The sequence below is a fragment of the Oryctolagus cuniculus genome, chromosome X (assembly GCF_051225735.1).
Source record: "Oryctolagus cuniculus isolate XC-2025 breed Fujian yellow rabbit chromosome X, ASM5122573v1, whole genome shotgun sequence".
NCBI classification, from domain to species: Eukaryota; Metazoa; Chordata; class Mammalia; order Lagomorpha; family Leporidae; genus Oryctolagus; species Oryctolagus cuniculus.
In genome coordinates, this window is record NC_142888.1 from 91,632,551 (window position 1) to 91,648,179 (window position 15,629).

General features: G+C 43.7%; 3 protein-coding genes across 5 annotated transcripts in view; 2 read left to right on the forward strand and 1 right to left on the reverse strand.

Moving 5' to 3' along the window:
• SRPX2 (sushi repeat containing protein X-linked 2) overlaps positions 1-2,806 on the reverse strand; it is a 28,196-nt gene extending 25,390 nt beyond the window's left edge. The window contains exons 1-3 of one of the 2 annotated variants that reach the window (XM_008273146.5): positions 2,392-2,806; positions 1,696-1,779; positions 538-747 (exon numbers count right to left, since the gene is read on the reverse strand). In XM_008273146.5, the coding sequence (XP_008271368.1) occupies positions 538-619 (82 nt within the window). In that variant the 5' untranslated portion in view covers positions 620-747; positions 1,696-1,779; positions 2,392-2,806. The remainder of the gene's footprint in view (positions 1-537; positions 748-1,695; positions 1,780-2,391) is intronic. The other variant, XM_002720389.6, reaches the window with a different exon arrangement.
• The window catches only part of SYTL4 (synaptotagmin like 4), a 95,419-nt gene extending 86,532 nt beyond the window's left edge, over positions 1-8,887 (forward strand). Inside the window, exon 14 of the mRNA XM_089324533.1 lies at positions 8,748-8,887. Coding sequence (XP_089180659.1) covers positions 8,748-8,801 — 54 coding nt within the window. The 3' untranslated portion in view covers positions 8,802-8,887. The remainder of the gene's footprint in view (positions 1-8,747) is intronic.
• A 153-nt stretch (positions 8,888-9,040) lies between these two features.
• Positions 9,041-14,331, forward strand: TSPAN6 (tetraspanin 6). Of its 2 annotated transcripts, XM_002720393.6 has the most exons (8): positions 9,041-9,239; positions 10,145-10,333; positions 10,609-10,683; positions 11,542-11,640; positions 12,012-12,146; positions 12,465-12,548; positions 12,640-12,747; positions 13,528-14,331. In XM_002720393.6, exons 1-7 carry the CDS (start codon positions 9,153-9,155, stop codon positions 12,706-12,708), a joined length of 738 nt encoding a protein of 245 aa, XP_002720439.1. In that variant the 5' UTR covers positions 9,041-9,152; the 3' UTR covers positions 12,709-12,747; positions 13,528-14,331. The 2 variants fall into 2 exon arrangements, with proteins under 2 accessions (XP_002720439.1, XP_017205451.1); XM_017349962.4 differs by lacking the exon at positions 10,145-10,333.
• The last annotated feature ends 1,298 nt before the right edge of the window (positions 14,332-15,629 follow it).

Here is a 15,629-nt window from a genome sequence, read left to right on the forward strand (position 1 = left end):
ATGTCATCTGGATTGCCATTAACAACTTTGGCAGAAAAGTATTAAGAGAATCTCATGTTATAAATAAGATCTGAAGAGGAGGGGAGAGAAAGGAGGGAGGGAGGGGGGAAGGGAAGTCTGACTGATTCTTGTTTCCTTTGAATAAATGGCCTGTCCCCCTTACTTTTTTCAAAAAAGATATGTGGTGTAAGGCCTATTTTGGGGGGGTCTTCACAAGAGTATTTGACTCATAAGGGAATTAGCATTAATAAAGATTTGACTCATGAAGACGTTAATATTTGAAAATGGTTTTCAGGAAGCTAGATGCAAAAGATAAGAGTCTCAAAGGCCATGTTATCTTTCTCACTTCTGTACTGGTGTAGCATATTTTCAGTAGCTCTTGGTAGGATGTGTCTTTAACCATCCTCATTGTCCATTAATGACTCATCTCTGTATCTAACAATCTCTCTAATTGCGGTCCTATACCTTCCCTCCAAGTCTTGAGCTAGGCTCTGCCCTAGCTCAGTGGAAATAAAGACAGCAGCTGCTGGAACCTACCTGCATACCACGTTGGTGTCACTGCTGGAGTGAGGAAGAGCAGCAGAGAGAAAGCTCCTCTTCGAGTTAATTGACCAGTCATCCTTGAAAGGTAGAGTTAGGGAGAGAAGAAGAGGTATGTGGCCGGTAGTACCAGGGTAAAGGAAAGTAATTTTCAGCAGTTAGCCATCAGTAACCTTCCAAAAGTGAAAGGGAACACAATTATGGGATCTGTGAGGAAGGAGAGAGATTTGAAAATTAATGAATGCCTGTTATATCACCTGCCCCCATACAGATTTTCCATTACAGTACATTTTCTTCAAAGGAGAAGGAGGAGGACATGAAACAATCTTCAACTGACCCTGCTTGGGTCACATGCAAATATCCCATGGTTCATTTGGGTACCAAATGGTACACGGTTCAGTGAGAGACAATGATGTACCAAGACTAGGAAAAGGCCAATAAAAAGTCACATAGAATCAAGAGGGAATCTGGCAATTGGAAGCTGCCAGTCATGGCTCTGTACATTCTAGTAGTATTCCCTAACGACTAATCAGGGAAAGTATTAGAGTATATGGTCTGAGAGCCTAACTCTGAAGTTATACACAGATCTGGATGTGAATCCAATTTTGTCATCCATTAGCAACCAGACCTTGGATAAATTCCATAACTTCTTTGGGCCTCCGTTTCTTCATCTATAAAATGGGGATAATAAAAGTATACACCTTACAGAATAGATCATTGCCTGGCACATAAGGAAGCAATCTATCCAGCTATCACTAATTATTGGACATTATTACTACCAACTTCATTTTGGACAGGGCTGGATGTTTCCTTTTTCTAGTGTCCCAGGCAGTAAACTCTATTCTGTTCTTAGCTTTGGGCTTTGAGGCTTAGTGGTTTGGTGGTGGCTTGTGGCATTCAAGTCTAGCCTAACTTTCTAGTTTTACCCTGCTGAGCCAGCAGGAAGTCAGCGAGGTTAGGGAGCCCCCACTGAGGTCCATGAGGAGAGAGTGAGCAGGTTCCAATTGCCCTCTCACTTCCTGCCCTGCCCTCACTCTAATGGCATGAGAGTTTTGTGGTTCCCGGTGGGCAAATACTTCATAAAGTACAGTATTACAACTTGCTGCCCATTGGCATAAAAGGGCTACTGATTTCAGCAAGCACCCGTTCACCTACCTGCGATCAATGAGATACCTCACTCGGAGCAGGAGGTGGTCCCAGAAACGAAGGAACAAAATGATGGCAGATTCTGGCCAGTCCCTAAGGGACAAGTGAAGTTAAATAAAGGAAAAAAGTTCCCCCTCTGATTCATTGCTACTTGGCTCCAGATTTTATCTAGAGAGCAAGGAAGCAGGAGAGAGAAGTTGAGAGCCAGTGAGGGAGGCAAGGAAAGTGGAAAGATGTGGAAAGGATATTAGAAAAGAAAGATAATCTGACAGAGCTAAAAGGAAAGAGCTGGAGAAAAGCAGAAAGAGGCAACAAAAGGAGGAGAAAGGGGCTTAACAGAGATGCAGGCAAATGCAGAGCTAGGTAGCTAATGGCCCCTGTCCCACACCCAGCCTCACTCCAGTTCCTCTGTTGTGGGGCAGGGGTGTAGGGGTATGCCTTTTTCAGATACAATACTCGGAGTCTGTGACCTCTGCTCTGCCCACATCCTCCCTAATCTCAGCCTGGAAACTTGACTCACTGGAGTCAGCTATCCCTCTGCAGCCAGGTCACGGCCCAGACGACAAGCAGCATATCACTCTGTTTCATCAAAGAACTTCTCCCCCTTCCACCCCGAGTCATGTTGCCCAAGTCCTGGGTCCTTTATCCCCTCCATAGCTGCAAAATAGGGCAGTGTAGCATGAAGGGAGTAATTGCAGATCTTACCTCTTTTATGTTTTTGTGGTTCGTTTTCTCTCTCTTCCTTTTTCTCCTTCCTCTGCTCCTCTCATCAGCCGGAAAAAAAAATATCCCTTCTACTTTAACATTCCTAGAACGAGCGGCTCCTGGTCCGTCTGGGCCTCCGGGATTCTGTTAACACTGCCCAGATGTTAGGACGTCCGCATCAGCCAAAAGTTCCCTTAAAGCTATATTATCCCCAAAGCTATAGCTCTTCCTCCCTCAGAGAAGGGTTTTAGAGCGAAGAGGGAGTAGAGGGATTGGAGGAACTGCGTGCGTCTGCTGCAGGACAGAGAGAAGTGTGAATGGCACTGGCCCTAAGCCCATGAGTATAGCGATGACTAACAGACCCTGGCTAAAGAGCCTCCAGAGATGTGTCGCACTGAGGAGTGTTTCTTTTTGTGACTCAGCATGACATCAGGATTGAATGAAAGGGGATTACACAAACCCCAAGGAGAGGGAAAGAGTGAAATTGACTTTGCTGTTCCTTGGAGATTTCTCCTGTGCTTCCTCAGTGTTTTCCTCACTGTTGCCCTTGAACCCATGACCTGACTTCTCTAGGCTTCAGTTTCTGATAAGATTATGTTGTTGACAGAGAGGACCGTGTGCTTCTTGCCTCAATGGTCAAGATGGGCCAGCACCGCGGCTCAATAGGCTAATCCTCCACCTAGAGGCGCCGGCACACCGGGTTCTAGTCCCGGGGCGCCGGATTCTTTCCTGGTTGCTCCTCTTCCAGGCCAGCTCTCTGCTGTGGCCCGGGCAGGCAGTGGAGGATGGCCCAAGTGCTTGGGCCCTGCACCCATGGGAGACCAGGAGAAGCACCTGGCTCCTGCCTTTGGATCAGCGGGGTGCGCCGCAGCGCACCAGCTGTGGCAGCCATTGGAGGGTGAACCAACGGCAAAAGGAAGACCTTTCTCTCTCACTATCCACTCTGCCTGTAAAAAAAAAAAAAAGAAAAGAAAAGAAAAGTCAAGATGGATTGCCAGTACAGACCAGCTCTTGGCATCCTCCCTCCCCTCCCTGTTTCTGTCTCTTGAAACATCAGTGGTTGGGGAAGAGAACGTTTGTAGCTATTGTAGAAAGAGTTTCTCCCTGTTTTGTGCAAGCAAATTGGTAACCCTTCTCAGTCATGAGAAACCTGTGTTTATGATAATACCAAGTTCAGTAGCAGGCCTGAATCTGCTTCACTTCTAAGTCACCAATCATGAATAGGTATCACCTAACTACTGTGTGTTCAAAACCGTGAAGAAGCAGAAGTCATGATCTCAGCTTCACCCATTCAATGGCTTAACAGGCAGCTGCTGTGTCAAGGATGGTGGACATAGCGGTAAAGACTGCAGACAAAATCCCCGACATCCTAGTCCATAATTCAGCCATTATTTGTTGAACAGCTTTTATGTGCCACACATTGCTCTAGATACTTGAGAGACACCAGTGAATAGACAAAAATCTCTGTTTTCATGGAATGGACGAGACAGATTAGGGAATCTTAACTGGTCATCTCCTGTAAGCTCAGCATTGGGGATTCAGTGGAGAGCAGGAAATGTGTGACCCTAGACCACCTGGAGCTTAGCCCCTTAGCTCCAAGAGAGTTTATGTTTAGTAGGGGAGACAAGGGGAACACAATTAGAAATCCGTGCAACAACATAAAGCAGTAAAGTACCAAAAGCTACGATGGACACCTAGGACTCTAGGAGGAAGCCAGAGGAAGGGAGTACCTGGGAAGAGGAGGCCTTTGGCCTGATCTCAGGCAAAGGAAGTGACATAAACAAGAGCTCACTGTTAGGTCAGAGCGGGAGGGGCTGGCTGGTAAAGATGGCTCAGGAGAGTGATGGGAAACAAAGTGTAGTAAAGTAGGGCCAAAAGAACAGATACAGAAGTTTATTCCAAACGCGTGTGTTACGGAAACAGTGAATACATTAAATATTGTGTGTGTGTGTGTGTGTGTGTGTGTGTGAAAGAGAGAGAGGGAGGGAGAGAAAAATGAGCAAAGAAAGTAATGAATTCACCCATGGTTGTATTAATTGCTAATGCCCCCCTCCACTGGCTCCCTCTTGGCCTAAAGTACAGTCCAAGCTCCATATCATGACATCCCATACTCTTCACAAGCAAACCCCACCGATGTCCTCAGCCCAGTTTGAATATTCACCCCCATACCTCCTCATTCTGGACATAATGAGCTTCTTTCTATTTCTTGGATGCCCAGCTGCCTTTACACAAAGTTACTCTACCCTGGATGCCATCCTTTCTTCTGTGTTGAAACTGTATCTATCCTTGCTGCTGGGAGCCTTCCGCCGCCCAGCCCAGTCAGAGGTGGGCCTTTCTCTCCTTTAACAGCACACTATACATGCCTCAGTTCCAGAACTTACCCACTTATTGTCATTGTTCTTATCTCTGAACCCTTGTAGACTCTGAGGGTCCAGAGGGCAAGAACCCTGTCTTGGTCTTCTTTGTATCCCCAGCACCCAACACAGAGCCTGACTCATGTCGGGGTGGGGATCCTGTGTAAAGCCTCACTGCCACTTACATCTGGGAGGAGTGAGACAACAGGGAGGCAGAGAGAGGGTAAAGAAAGCGAAGGGGAACCCTATGGAGACACTAGGGTGTTAAGAGTAAGGGGACAAGTTGGGGGAGAGGGACAGGTTCCTGTAACACACTGGGGTGAGTGGTATGAAGACAGTAACTAAAAAAAAAAAAACCACACACTTATGTAGCATCTACTATGTATGGAAAACACTATTAGACACTGTAGGGGTATAAAGTTAAATAAAACATCCTCCATATGGTTTGGTTGGGAAGAAAAGCCAAAAACATACAGAGACTGACAACAGCCATACATATTGAATCTCTTAAAAGTTCAGTACCATTTTCAGGGTTAAAGCTTTCAATATGAAGCCCTTCAGCAGTCAATAAGGAACTATTTTCAGAAATATTTGGTAGGGAAACTGACTTAACTGAGATCTTATCAAAGCTTAATAAGGATAGACTAGATACAACTTTCCAAGAAAACAGACATGAAATTGTGAGTTCCAACACCATTCAAAAATCTTTCTCATTTCTATCTGCTCCAAAACTAAAGATTAGGAGCTTTTTTGAAGAAGACAAGATCAGCAATAGGAGTAGATGAAAAGTGAGTAAATGAAAAATAGGCACAGAAAAGAATTTCAGAGAAGGAATAATGGATAACACAAAAGATAGTAGGAATAAGAACATGTCTCTATTCAGGAAACTAACGCTGTAGATATGAATAGCTGATTAAATTATGAGGTACTGGTGGCTATACATAAAACATGAGATCTTAAGAAGACAAGGACGTTTTTTTAAATTTCATAATAGGTACTTAGCCACAGGTAAATTGAAGCGATACTGGAAAAGAGATTAGAAAACTAAAGTGGTAAGGTTACTATGTGAATAAGAGTTGAATGAATGGTTATTGTGTCATTACTGGTTCCTAAGAAAGAGAGAAGGAAGTCCTTAAGACATTAAGTAGCGATCAACTTCATTTTTCTGTTTTATGACAGTGTGATACTGAAATAGCTTGGATATTTAGTTTTTTAATTAATTAAACCAATCATTTGATAACTGCTATGCAGTTACCCCTAGACATCAATTATGACCTCAGAGCAATGAACTTGACAGGGATTGGCTGGGCACCAAATGAGCTCATCAATTGAGCATTATGTCCTAGGGGACTGGGGAGAGTATAAAAGGGGGTGCAGGGGCCCTGCAAAACTGGCTCTTCAGTAGTTTCTGAACATCTAGTCGGCAGGATGTAACATAGGTAAGTAGAAATGCAAAGCAGGTAATGTAATTGAGTAAGGCTCTGGGTTAATGTGAGTGTGTGGTTAGACTGAGCACCAATGTTAGAGAAAGAAGTGGGGTGGAAGAGGGGGATGCCCTCATTGAGTTGGGGTTGAGTTGCATGTTGCGTAGGGGCTGGAAGTTTGAATGAGCTGGAGAGTGGAGAGGGTATAGGAAGCAGACATTGCGTCTTAGGGAAATAATCCTACTGGCTGGTGTGGAGCAGAAAATTCATATTGGAAAAGTAGTAGGAAATATGAGGGTATACTTCAAACAGTTCATGGACGATGGGATTAAAAGATAAATTTATTTTGGTACCAAAAATTTTGAAATCCAGTCACCCAAGGCGTCCTTATAAAGTTCATGGAAAATGGTATTTCATGAAAAATGCTTGAAATCCACACATAGTTTTTTTTTTTTTCATGTTATACCATTTTCCATTAACTTTTTGAAGACCCCTTGTGTGAATGGATTTCAAAATTTTGGTACCAAAATCTCTTTTAATACCATCTTCCATGAACTGTTTAAAGTATACCCTTATATGTGTAGATGGTATTGAGGAGGGAGGGTTGATGGTTGGTTGAAGGGGTTGGGTTGGCACAGGGAGGTCTGACTTAACAGTGGGCTCTTGTTTATGTCATTTCCTTTGCCTGATGTCTGCCAAAGAAAGATATTTAAACCTAATCATGAAGGTTACAGGCAGTTAGCAGGGAAGGGACACAAATCCCTACTAAATGTTAAATAAAAAACAACTAGCAATGATACTTAAAGTATTTTCCTACATTTTCAACATGAAATGTGGTTTTGTGCTCAGAAAGAGGGAGCAATTAAGAGATGGAACCTGAAAAGGTGCTGATTTTTCCACCTCACCACTCTGGGACAGGCAGGGTTACTTCGTAGGTGATTGGGCTATTGGAGTCAAGGCAAAAGTAAAACAACCAAAAAACCGAAGTGTGGGGCTGCGAAGAGCCTTTGTTGAAGGCAAAATGTCTGCACAACAGCAGTCTTTGCTCAGATTATTCTGAGCTGAGACAGCTGTTTTTACGATAGCCATGTCTCCTCTCAGAGTGGGCCGTGTTTCTGATGAGGGAAAGGAAAGTAGGGCAGGCTTAGCCCTAGCCACATTGAACTTGTTTTTTTGTATGTAAAATGAGGCCACTAGTAGTGTCTACCTCACAATAGGGCCTTTGTGATGTGTCCATGACCTAACATGTATCAAGTCCTTAGCAACAGTAGTTGGTACATAGTTGATACTAGGGTACTGGTTATTAATACTCTAAAGAATGAATTTATCTTGTGACTTGGGAAGCACTTCAACTGCCTTACATGGGATTAGATGCCCCTTTGGTATGGGTTTGGACCCAGACCTAGGCCTAGGTTAGAATTAAATTGAACTTCTGGGATTGGTGTGTGGAGGGGTGGGGGGTAGGGGTCAGGATGGGAGTGGTTATAGCAGGATAGGTGGCAGTGGTGCAATGTGTTGTGGCCATAGGAGCATTAATTTCCATGTCAGCCTTTGGTTTTATTTGGCACTGACTGTTGTTCAAACAAAGCAGTGTTGTGAGTGGCAGAGGAAGAGAGAGGAGGAAAGTCAACACATTCTTGGAAATAAGATGGGACTTTTGCTGTAACTATTTTGGTTTTTCTTCAGCCACAGAAACATTTCTTTGCTGTCGGTGCATAATGAAAATCCCTTCTTTGATATGGCTGGTACAAACCTAAGCTTCAGGGGGAAACTTCTAGTTGGATGACAAGGAGTTACTCGATACTTGTTTTAGTACAAGGATCGCTCAGATGGGGTCGTTTACTGTAGGGAGAAAGCTTTGCATATGCTCGGAGCCATCTCACACCTCATCTCCCCGGGCTCTGGCGTATGTACTGCTTTACAAGTTGGATGTCTGCTCTGTTTCCTGTTGACTTTGCCGCAGCGTTCATAGGCTTATATCATGTCTATAGACGTATCATTTACCCATTCTCTTCACGTGCTTGTGTGTTAGGACTTTCCGATTTTAGGAGAGAAGTTTGGTGTAAAGCCTAGCAGTGCAATAATTCATCCTCCAACAGTTGTTGCTGTGGACCCCAGACGCCTAGCAGGATGTTATAGGAACTGGTCCTAGGTCAATATTTGAAGCACAAGGAAGCTCTGTATGACCAAGTCAATGGAACTTTCCTGTTTTCTGGTTCTGTGGTATACGTTTAAAGCAGGGCCTCAAGCAGAAAAGTTGGGTTGCCTCTCCTCCCCCAAATTAGGATTTTTTGCAAAGACAATACAGTAAATGGCCCCTTTGTGATGTTATGCTTGTCTCAGCCACGATGCCCCTCAATTGAAGGGGAAAGAAATCAGCCTAATTCCACCACTCAGGTGAATTTCACTTGTCCTTTCAGTTTTGATCTAAACCCTCGTGACTGCGTATTGCTTGGCGATGTGCTTTTTGTTTGTTTGTTTCTCTTTGGAACTCTAGTTCTTGTGGGTAGTCCCCCCATGTCACAACAGGTTCTTTGGTCACTTCTAACCTCTTTTTCATTCTTTCCCTTCCTTCTAGGGTGCCAGGGGCCAAGGAGGCCGAAAATCAGAGCGCTGCTGGCGCTGCTGGTGATAGCAACAATATGATGAAGTTATAAGGGCGGGGGAGGGAGGGGGCGGGAAAGATTCTCTGGAAGACAAAAGCATGAAGAAAAGCTCCACTTGAAGACCTATGAAATTTCCGACACTAGAACCTTTGTATATAGTTTTCAGTAACCTTCGGCAGGGGGCGCTCGGAAGTGGTCGCCACTTTCCGGACAGCCTCTGGGACTTTACCCTTTAGAAAACTGTACAGTGTTTCCGGCTCTTCTCACTTGTAGACGCTCGTAAGTGTTCGGCAGGTTCCGGCGAGACTCGGCAACTCCGCGTCTCGCTCGCTCTGCTCCGATCGTCCGGTGCGGTGGTGCAGGGTCCCGGGCAAGTCATGGCGTCCCCGTCTCGGAGGCTTCAGACTAAACCCGTCATTACTTGTTTCAAGAGCGTCCTTCTGATCTACACGTTCATCTTCTGGGTGAGAGACGGCGCTGCCCGGGAAGGCAGGGACAATCCCGGGTTTCGGCGGGGGGTGGGGGTGTGGGGGTGTGTGTTACTCTGAACGGAGAGAGCTCAGGTCGGGGGTGGGGTGGGATTTGAGCAGCCGGCGCTGCAGGGACCCCAGCTCGGAGCTTGGGCACCGCGCGGGCTCGGGGCCTCGGGTGCGGGCCGAAAGCAGCCGTCAGGTTGAGCGCGGACCCTGATGTGCTAGGCGTTGGAGTTCGAGGCGGGAGGCGAGGAAGGGACTTAAAACCCGAGAGGTGTCCCAGAACCGTTGGAGAGGCAAGGTTTGCGCGGCCCCTTTGAGGGCTCCCTTGCAAAATAGTGTCTTTCTTTTCTCTGCTTCCTAAGAGGGGAGTGTTTCGCAGGTAAGTATAATGTGGCTCCACTCCCGCCAATCTAGCCTTAGGTTTGCCTTTGTGTTCTATCCCTTTGTATCCTGTGTTCATCCCTAAATTGCGAGGGGAGGGGGGTGGGGGGTAATGGAAGACGTTTCTGGAACGCAAAGAAATGCTTCCCTCCCCCACTTCCAGGAAAGGCGGGAGTAAAACAGTTATGGAAGTTTTGATCCCTAGGCCAAAATAGCTATCCATGACTTTCTCTCTCTCTCTCTCTCTCTCTCTCTCTCTCACACACACACACACACACACACACACGATGAGTTTTAAGAATTTTGATAAAAATGCCGAGCTTACTCTTGTGTACGGATCCCCTTCCCATCCCCCTCCACTGTCCCCTCTTGTTTGCCATATCCCACTGCTCTGTGGCCACCAGACTACTAAATCGATTCTTGCACCTATTGTGTCTTAAACGCCTGCTGGTTTGTGATTCCAAGATGCTGGCTATACACTGGGTAACTGTATTCTCTGATTTCCCACCTAGATCACTGGTGTTATCCTTCTTGCTGTTGGCATTTGGGGCAAGGTGAGCCTGGAGAATTATTTTTCACTTTTAAATGAGAAGGCCACCAATGTCCCCTTTGTGCTCATTGGCACGGGCACTGTCATTATTCTTTTGGGCACCTTCGGTTGTTTCGCTACCTGCCGAGCTTCTGCATGGATGCTGAAACTGGTGAGTCCGTGTTTTCCTATTTTGTAGGCTTTGTTTCTTGGAACTGGCCGTGGCCCTGTACAATGTTTCCTGTTCCTTATGAAACTTTCCAAGTAACAGCTCAGCTGCCAATTTCCACTTTTAAAATAGACATTTTACTATTGCTTTCCCTGCCCTTTTCAATAGAAACATACTGAGCTGATAGAGCAGAGGTTTTGTCCCCCTTGCCTTTGGCTTCTGTTGCAGCAGTGCTGTATCTTACTTATGCTGACTCGGACTTTCTTTTTATCCCACAGTATGCAATGTTTCTGACTCTCATTTTTTTGGTCGAATTGGTCGCTGCCATCGTAGGATTTGTTTTCAGACATGAGGTAAACCTGAATCAAGGGATCCTTAATATGATAAAATTGATTTTCTAAGAGGTTAAAATGGACTAATTTAAGTTGGCAGAGTTAGACAAGTTATAATAGTTTAAAAATTAGAGCTGTATTTAAGACTTCCTTTTTTTTTTAAACCTATAGCTGACAACAATGGCTTTCTTGTAAAAAGCCTGGCCCACTTATAACATAAAAGAAAATTTAGAAAATTTTAGGCTGACAAGTACCAGAAGAAAATAAAAGGTACCTATAATTACATATATTTCTACTTATATTTCTGTATATAAGTACCGATTAAAATGGCACTAGTACAATTTATAACCTTACTAATTGGAAACATTTTAAAGCACAAAATTGGTAACACAAAATTGATAATCTTTTCCACTTAGGCCATACATTTTTAAGAGACTGATTAGACTTAATCCAAATCATCATAAGTTTAATATTGAATTCGGAATCAGGTAAACCTACGGTTGTTAGGAAATGATTCAGTGAGTAAGTATCAGCTCCTCAGTGAGAATGTTTCACAAAGTGCCAGTGCAGGTTTCCCAAAGTAAGGTTTTATAGCTTCAAAATTCCATAGACATCAGATTTGTATGAAGAGGAGAAAGATGGGGGGAGTGGCATGGAATAGAGCAGTATATGGTTGTCGCTTAGATAAATACATGTTCCCCCAGCGGCGTTTTGCTGAGTAGTCCTCTCTAAACTGTATCTCTTAGAGTACAGAATTGGACCACAGAAGTTAGTTGCTGTATATGTTGTCACTGTCACAACCATTGGTTAGATGGAAAAAGCTCTTATTTGACCAAGAAAAGAATATGTAGTTATTGGCCTTGTGTTTCCTTTCTGTAGATTAAGAACAGCTTTAAGAACAATTATGAGAAAGCATTGAAGCAGTACAACTCTACAGGAGATTATAGAAGTGATGCAGTAGACAGGATCCAAAATACGGTAAGTGGTTCCCTTTTGCCTCACAGGAAGGAATAGAGCCTGGCAAGTGTATGTTGTCTACTTAGTATGTTGGACCCTAACTGATACTATCCACATTCTCTTCTAATTCTCTTCATGTGCACCTGTTCTCTTCTCTCCCCATTTAGGTCATAGGGCAAGTACAGTTCATAGCAACTGCAGTAGGGAAGGCAGGCCAGTCCAAAGCTGTCAACATTTGATGCTAGAACCAAGGGCTAGTCTCTTGAATCAATTGAGGAGAGAGATTACTGAGTAAATACATATTGTTTTGAGCAACAGAAGGAGATGTTGGGGTAAATATTTGACTGCAAAGTTGTAATATGAACTATAAATGCTTCTCTTGGATTTTTCAGTTGCATTGTTGTGGTGTCACCAACTATAGGGATTGGGAAGATACGAATTACTACTCAGATAAAGGATTTCCAAAGAGTTGCTGTAAAACTGAAGACTGTTCTCCACAGAGAGATGCAAATAAAGTAAACAATGAAGTAAGGAGACTTTCAGAACTTTTTATTTGACAGTGTTTGAGGACAGAGTTGACTCTATATTTTTACTCACAATAATGCACACGGTGTTATTAAAGCAGGACTTAGGTTCCCATGACTAGCAAGTACCACTTGTAAATGCATAATCCAAAAGATGGGAATAACAATTTGTCCTATTGAGAGCATGTGAAAGAGAATGGATTTCAATAAAATGATTATCAAAGGTTAATGGTAGCTGAAGCTCCAGGTATTTATTATATGAAGAAAAGCACAGATTGCTTGTGTTGTACTTAATGTTTTTTTTTTAATGCTCCCAATTAGGGTTGTTTCATAAAGGTAATGACCATTATTGAGTCAGAAATGGGAGTCGTCGCAGGAATTTCATTTGGAGTTGCTTGCTTCCAGGTAAGCCCCTGTTGTTCCTTAGGAAATGTCTTACCCCCCTTGTAGTTGCAAGCGAGACGATTTTTAAATTTTGTTCATGTTTTATTTCCAGCTGGTAGGAATCTTTCTAGCCTACTGCCTTTCTCGTGCCATCACAAATAACCAGTATGAGATAGTGTAACCAGCATATCTGCGAGGCTTACTCCTCTCCAACTTTAAGGTGCGTTCCCTTTAATCCTCAGCTGTGTTAGTGTGATGCCTGGACTGATTGTGCCAAGAAGGTCTTGTCCCGGAACATACTCAGATCTTAGTGCTCAGAAGCCCTTCATGGGCAGGTCAGGTCTCTGTACACAGTGAATGGCCAGAAAGCAATTACTTCAGCCACAGCTTGTCTGTGCACGCTTTCTCCATTTACGCAACAGAAAAGCCCCTCGAGGTTTACATTTAAAAATTTTTTTCATTTGAGAGGCAGAGAGAGAAGCAGAGAAGACACAGAGAGCAAACATCTGCTGGTTCGCTCCCTTAATGCCTGCAAGTGGCTCCTGGCTGAAGCCAAAGCCCGGAACCGGGAACTCAATCCAGCTGTTCCACATGGGTGACAGGAGCCCAACCACTTGGGCCCTCACTGTTGCGGGTCTGTTTCTGCTAATGAAGACTGCCCAGGTGTTCCTAGTCACTGGCTCAGTTGAAATGACAGGGGTGCCCTAGGGGTGAATTCAGCCACCAACAGATTTTACATTCAAATGCTGAAGTTATTGAAACACACGTTTCCTTCAAAAGTAGGCCAGATGAGTTTATGGCTCTAACAACAATCCTCCAGAAATATCTTTTTACCAAGAAAGCAACACTGTCACCCACTGATGAGGACTGTGGTAGACGCAAAGTAGACAAAGCACTAGGGAAGTGCCAGTTACTGGTCAAGGGCAGAGTTGAGAGGGTACTTCAAAGTTCTTGGAATTGGGGTGACAAGCAAATTAATTTTTTCTTTTTTATGTTTTAGGACACTTAGGTTCCCCCCTGTGAAATATAAGAATGCCTGGATGGAACGCTGAAGATACTACTTACCAGTAGATTGAAAGGCTACATCAATTGACCGAGTCAATCAACATAGTTGCTCAATATGTTCTAAGTCCACCTTACAGTCCCATTCTTATTAGATCATTGAAACCCTCTATCCCTCCGAAACACTGGAAGAGCTAGTAAAATGTAAATGAAATATTGTGTTCCTTGTATTTTTCTCAGTGTGGAGCCTTTGAAAGGCACTGTGAGTTTGCTGTTTTGATGTAGATGGAACTTGACCCCTCTGAATTTGCTATTGATATAATGTGATAGACAGTTGACCTCTCTGAACTCTGACCCCTTCCCAGCCAAGGTTATCTGATTTGATTGTGTCATTTGCACCAAGAAGTTAACATGCTTTACTAGTCTCTGTTCTCCAGATGGGCAGAGAATCACATGGCACCCATTGTCAGAGTTGCCAGGTGGTGGTACTGGTCTAAAGACCCAAGACTACAAGGCACCACCAGTGTTCGGTGATGCATCAGGTTTCAGCACACAATTTAACATTTCTTTGCCTCTGAATTGAGGCATTTATACAGTTTATATTTTCCCTATTGTTTGAAAGGTTCTAATTATTACTTCAACTGTGTCGGAATTATTGTACTTTCCTTAGGAATTTAATGGAACTTATCTTCATTAGCTTTCACTGGTATTTCCTTATCATATTAATAGTCTTAGCTTTGGTTTGTGTCTTTGGTGAATACATATATGTCTTTCACACAATAAATATTGTTTTTCTCTAAAAGAGTTGTGCTTAAATTAACCTTTAGAAAATATATTGGGTTGGTTCTCCACTGACAAAGCTAAGCCTCTTTTCTACTTGGAGTATGTTATTTTTTTTCTTTTAATTTTATTTTTTTCTAATTTTGTGACTTGAATTTCCCATAGCACCTTGGCAATTGGAATATGGTTTTAAGATAGGAAACATAAAGCTGAGGCCTTGAGTAATTAAAATAATAATAATAATGTCCCTGTATAAAAAGCTATTCCCATGAAAGGATTGCATTCCATATAAAAAAAGCTTATGCTTGGCCTCAGCCTAAAGATCAGACTTGATTATACAGTTTGCATTAAAACCACCTGTAGGGAGGGGGGTAGCCTGTATTTTGGGGATAACACAGAAGTTATTATTGAGATTTAAATGGTAGAATTGTTTCTTTGATTTTGGGTCTCTCTATACTTCTATGAATGGGACATAATTCATCTTTGCCACACAGCCTGTGAATTGATGGTAAGGGGGAGTCAACTGCAGTTAAAATGGATAAAAACTAGTTGAGTAAGAATAACAGATTTTGGGTGCGTGTTTTAAAATGGAGTTACTGCAGGAAAATGATATACTTCATTAGAACACTTGGTGGTTCGTTTTGGCATAAAAAGTGATAAGAAAGAGTTGATAAACAGTGACTCTGAATGCAATAAATCAGATATTTGCCTATTGTGATCAGTGATGGTGAAAAAGCAACTATTTAAAGGACTATTAGAGAAATTTCCAAACATATGTTCTCTTTAGTTTTTTTTTTTTTTATTCATTTGAAAGGCAAGGAGACACAGATAATCTTCCATCCACTGAGTCATTCCCCAACGCTGTAACGGCCAGGGCTGGGGCAAGCCGAAGCCAGGAGCCTGGAACTCCATCCAGGTCTCCCATGTGGGTGGCAGGTGTCCAAGTACATGGGCCACCCTTTGGGGCTTTCCCAGACACATTAGTATGGAGCTGGAGCTGGATTGGAGGTGGAACATCCAGGACTTGAACCTGTACTCATGGGATGCCCGTGTCACAAGTGGCAGCTTAAAACACTGTGCTACGGGGCTGACCCTGTGGTGCAGCAGGTTTACGCCCTGGACTGAAACGCCAGCATCCCATATGGGCGCTGGTTCGAGACCTGGCTGCTCCACTTTGGTCCAGCTCTCTGCTACAGCCTGGGAAAGCAGTGGAGGATGGCCCAAGTCCTTAGGCCCCTGCATCCACGTGGGAAACCCGGAGGAAGCTCTTGGCTCCTGGCTTCGGATAGGCGCAGCTCCGGCCATTGCGGCCAATTGGGG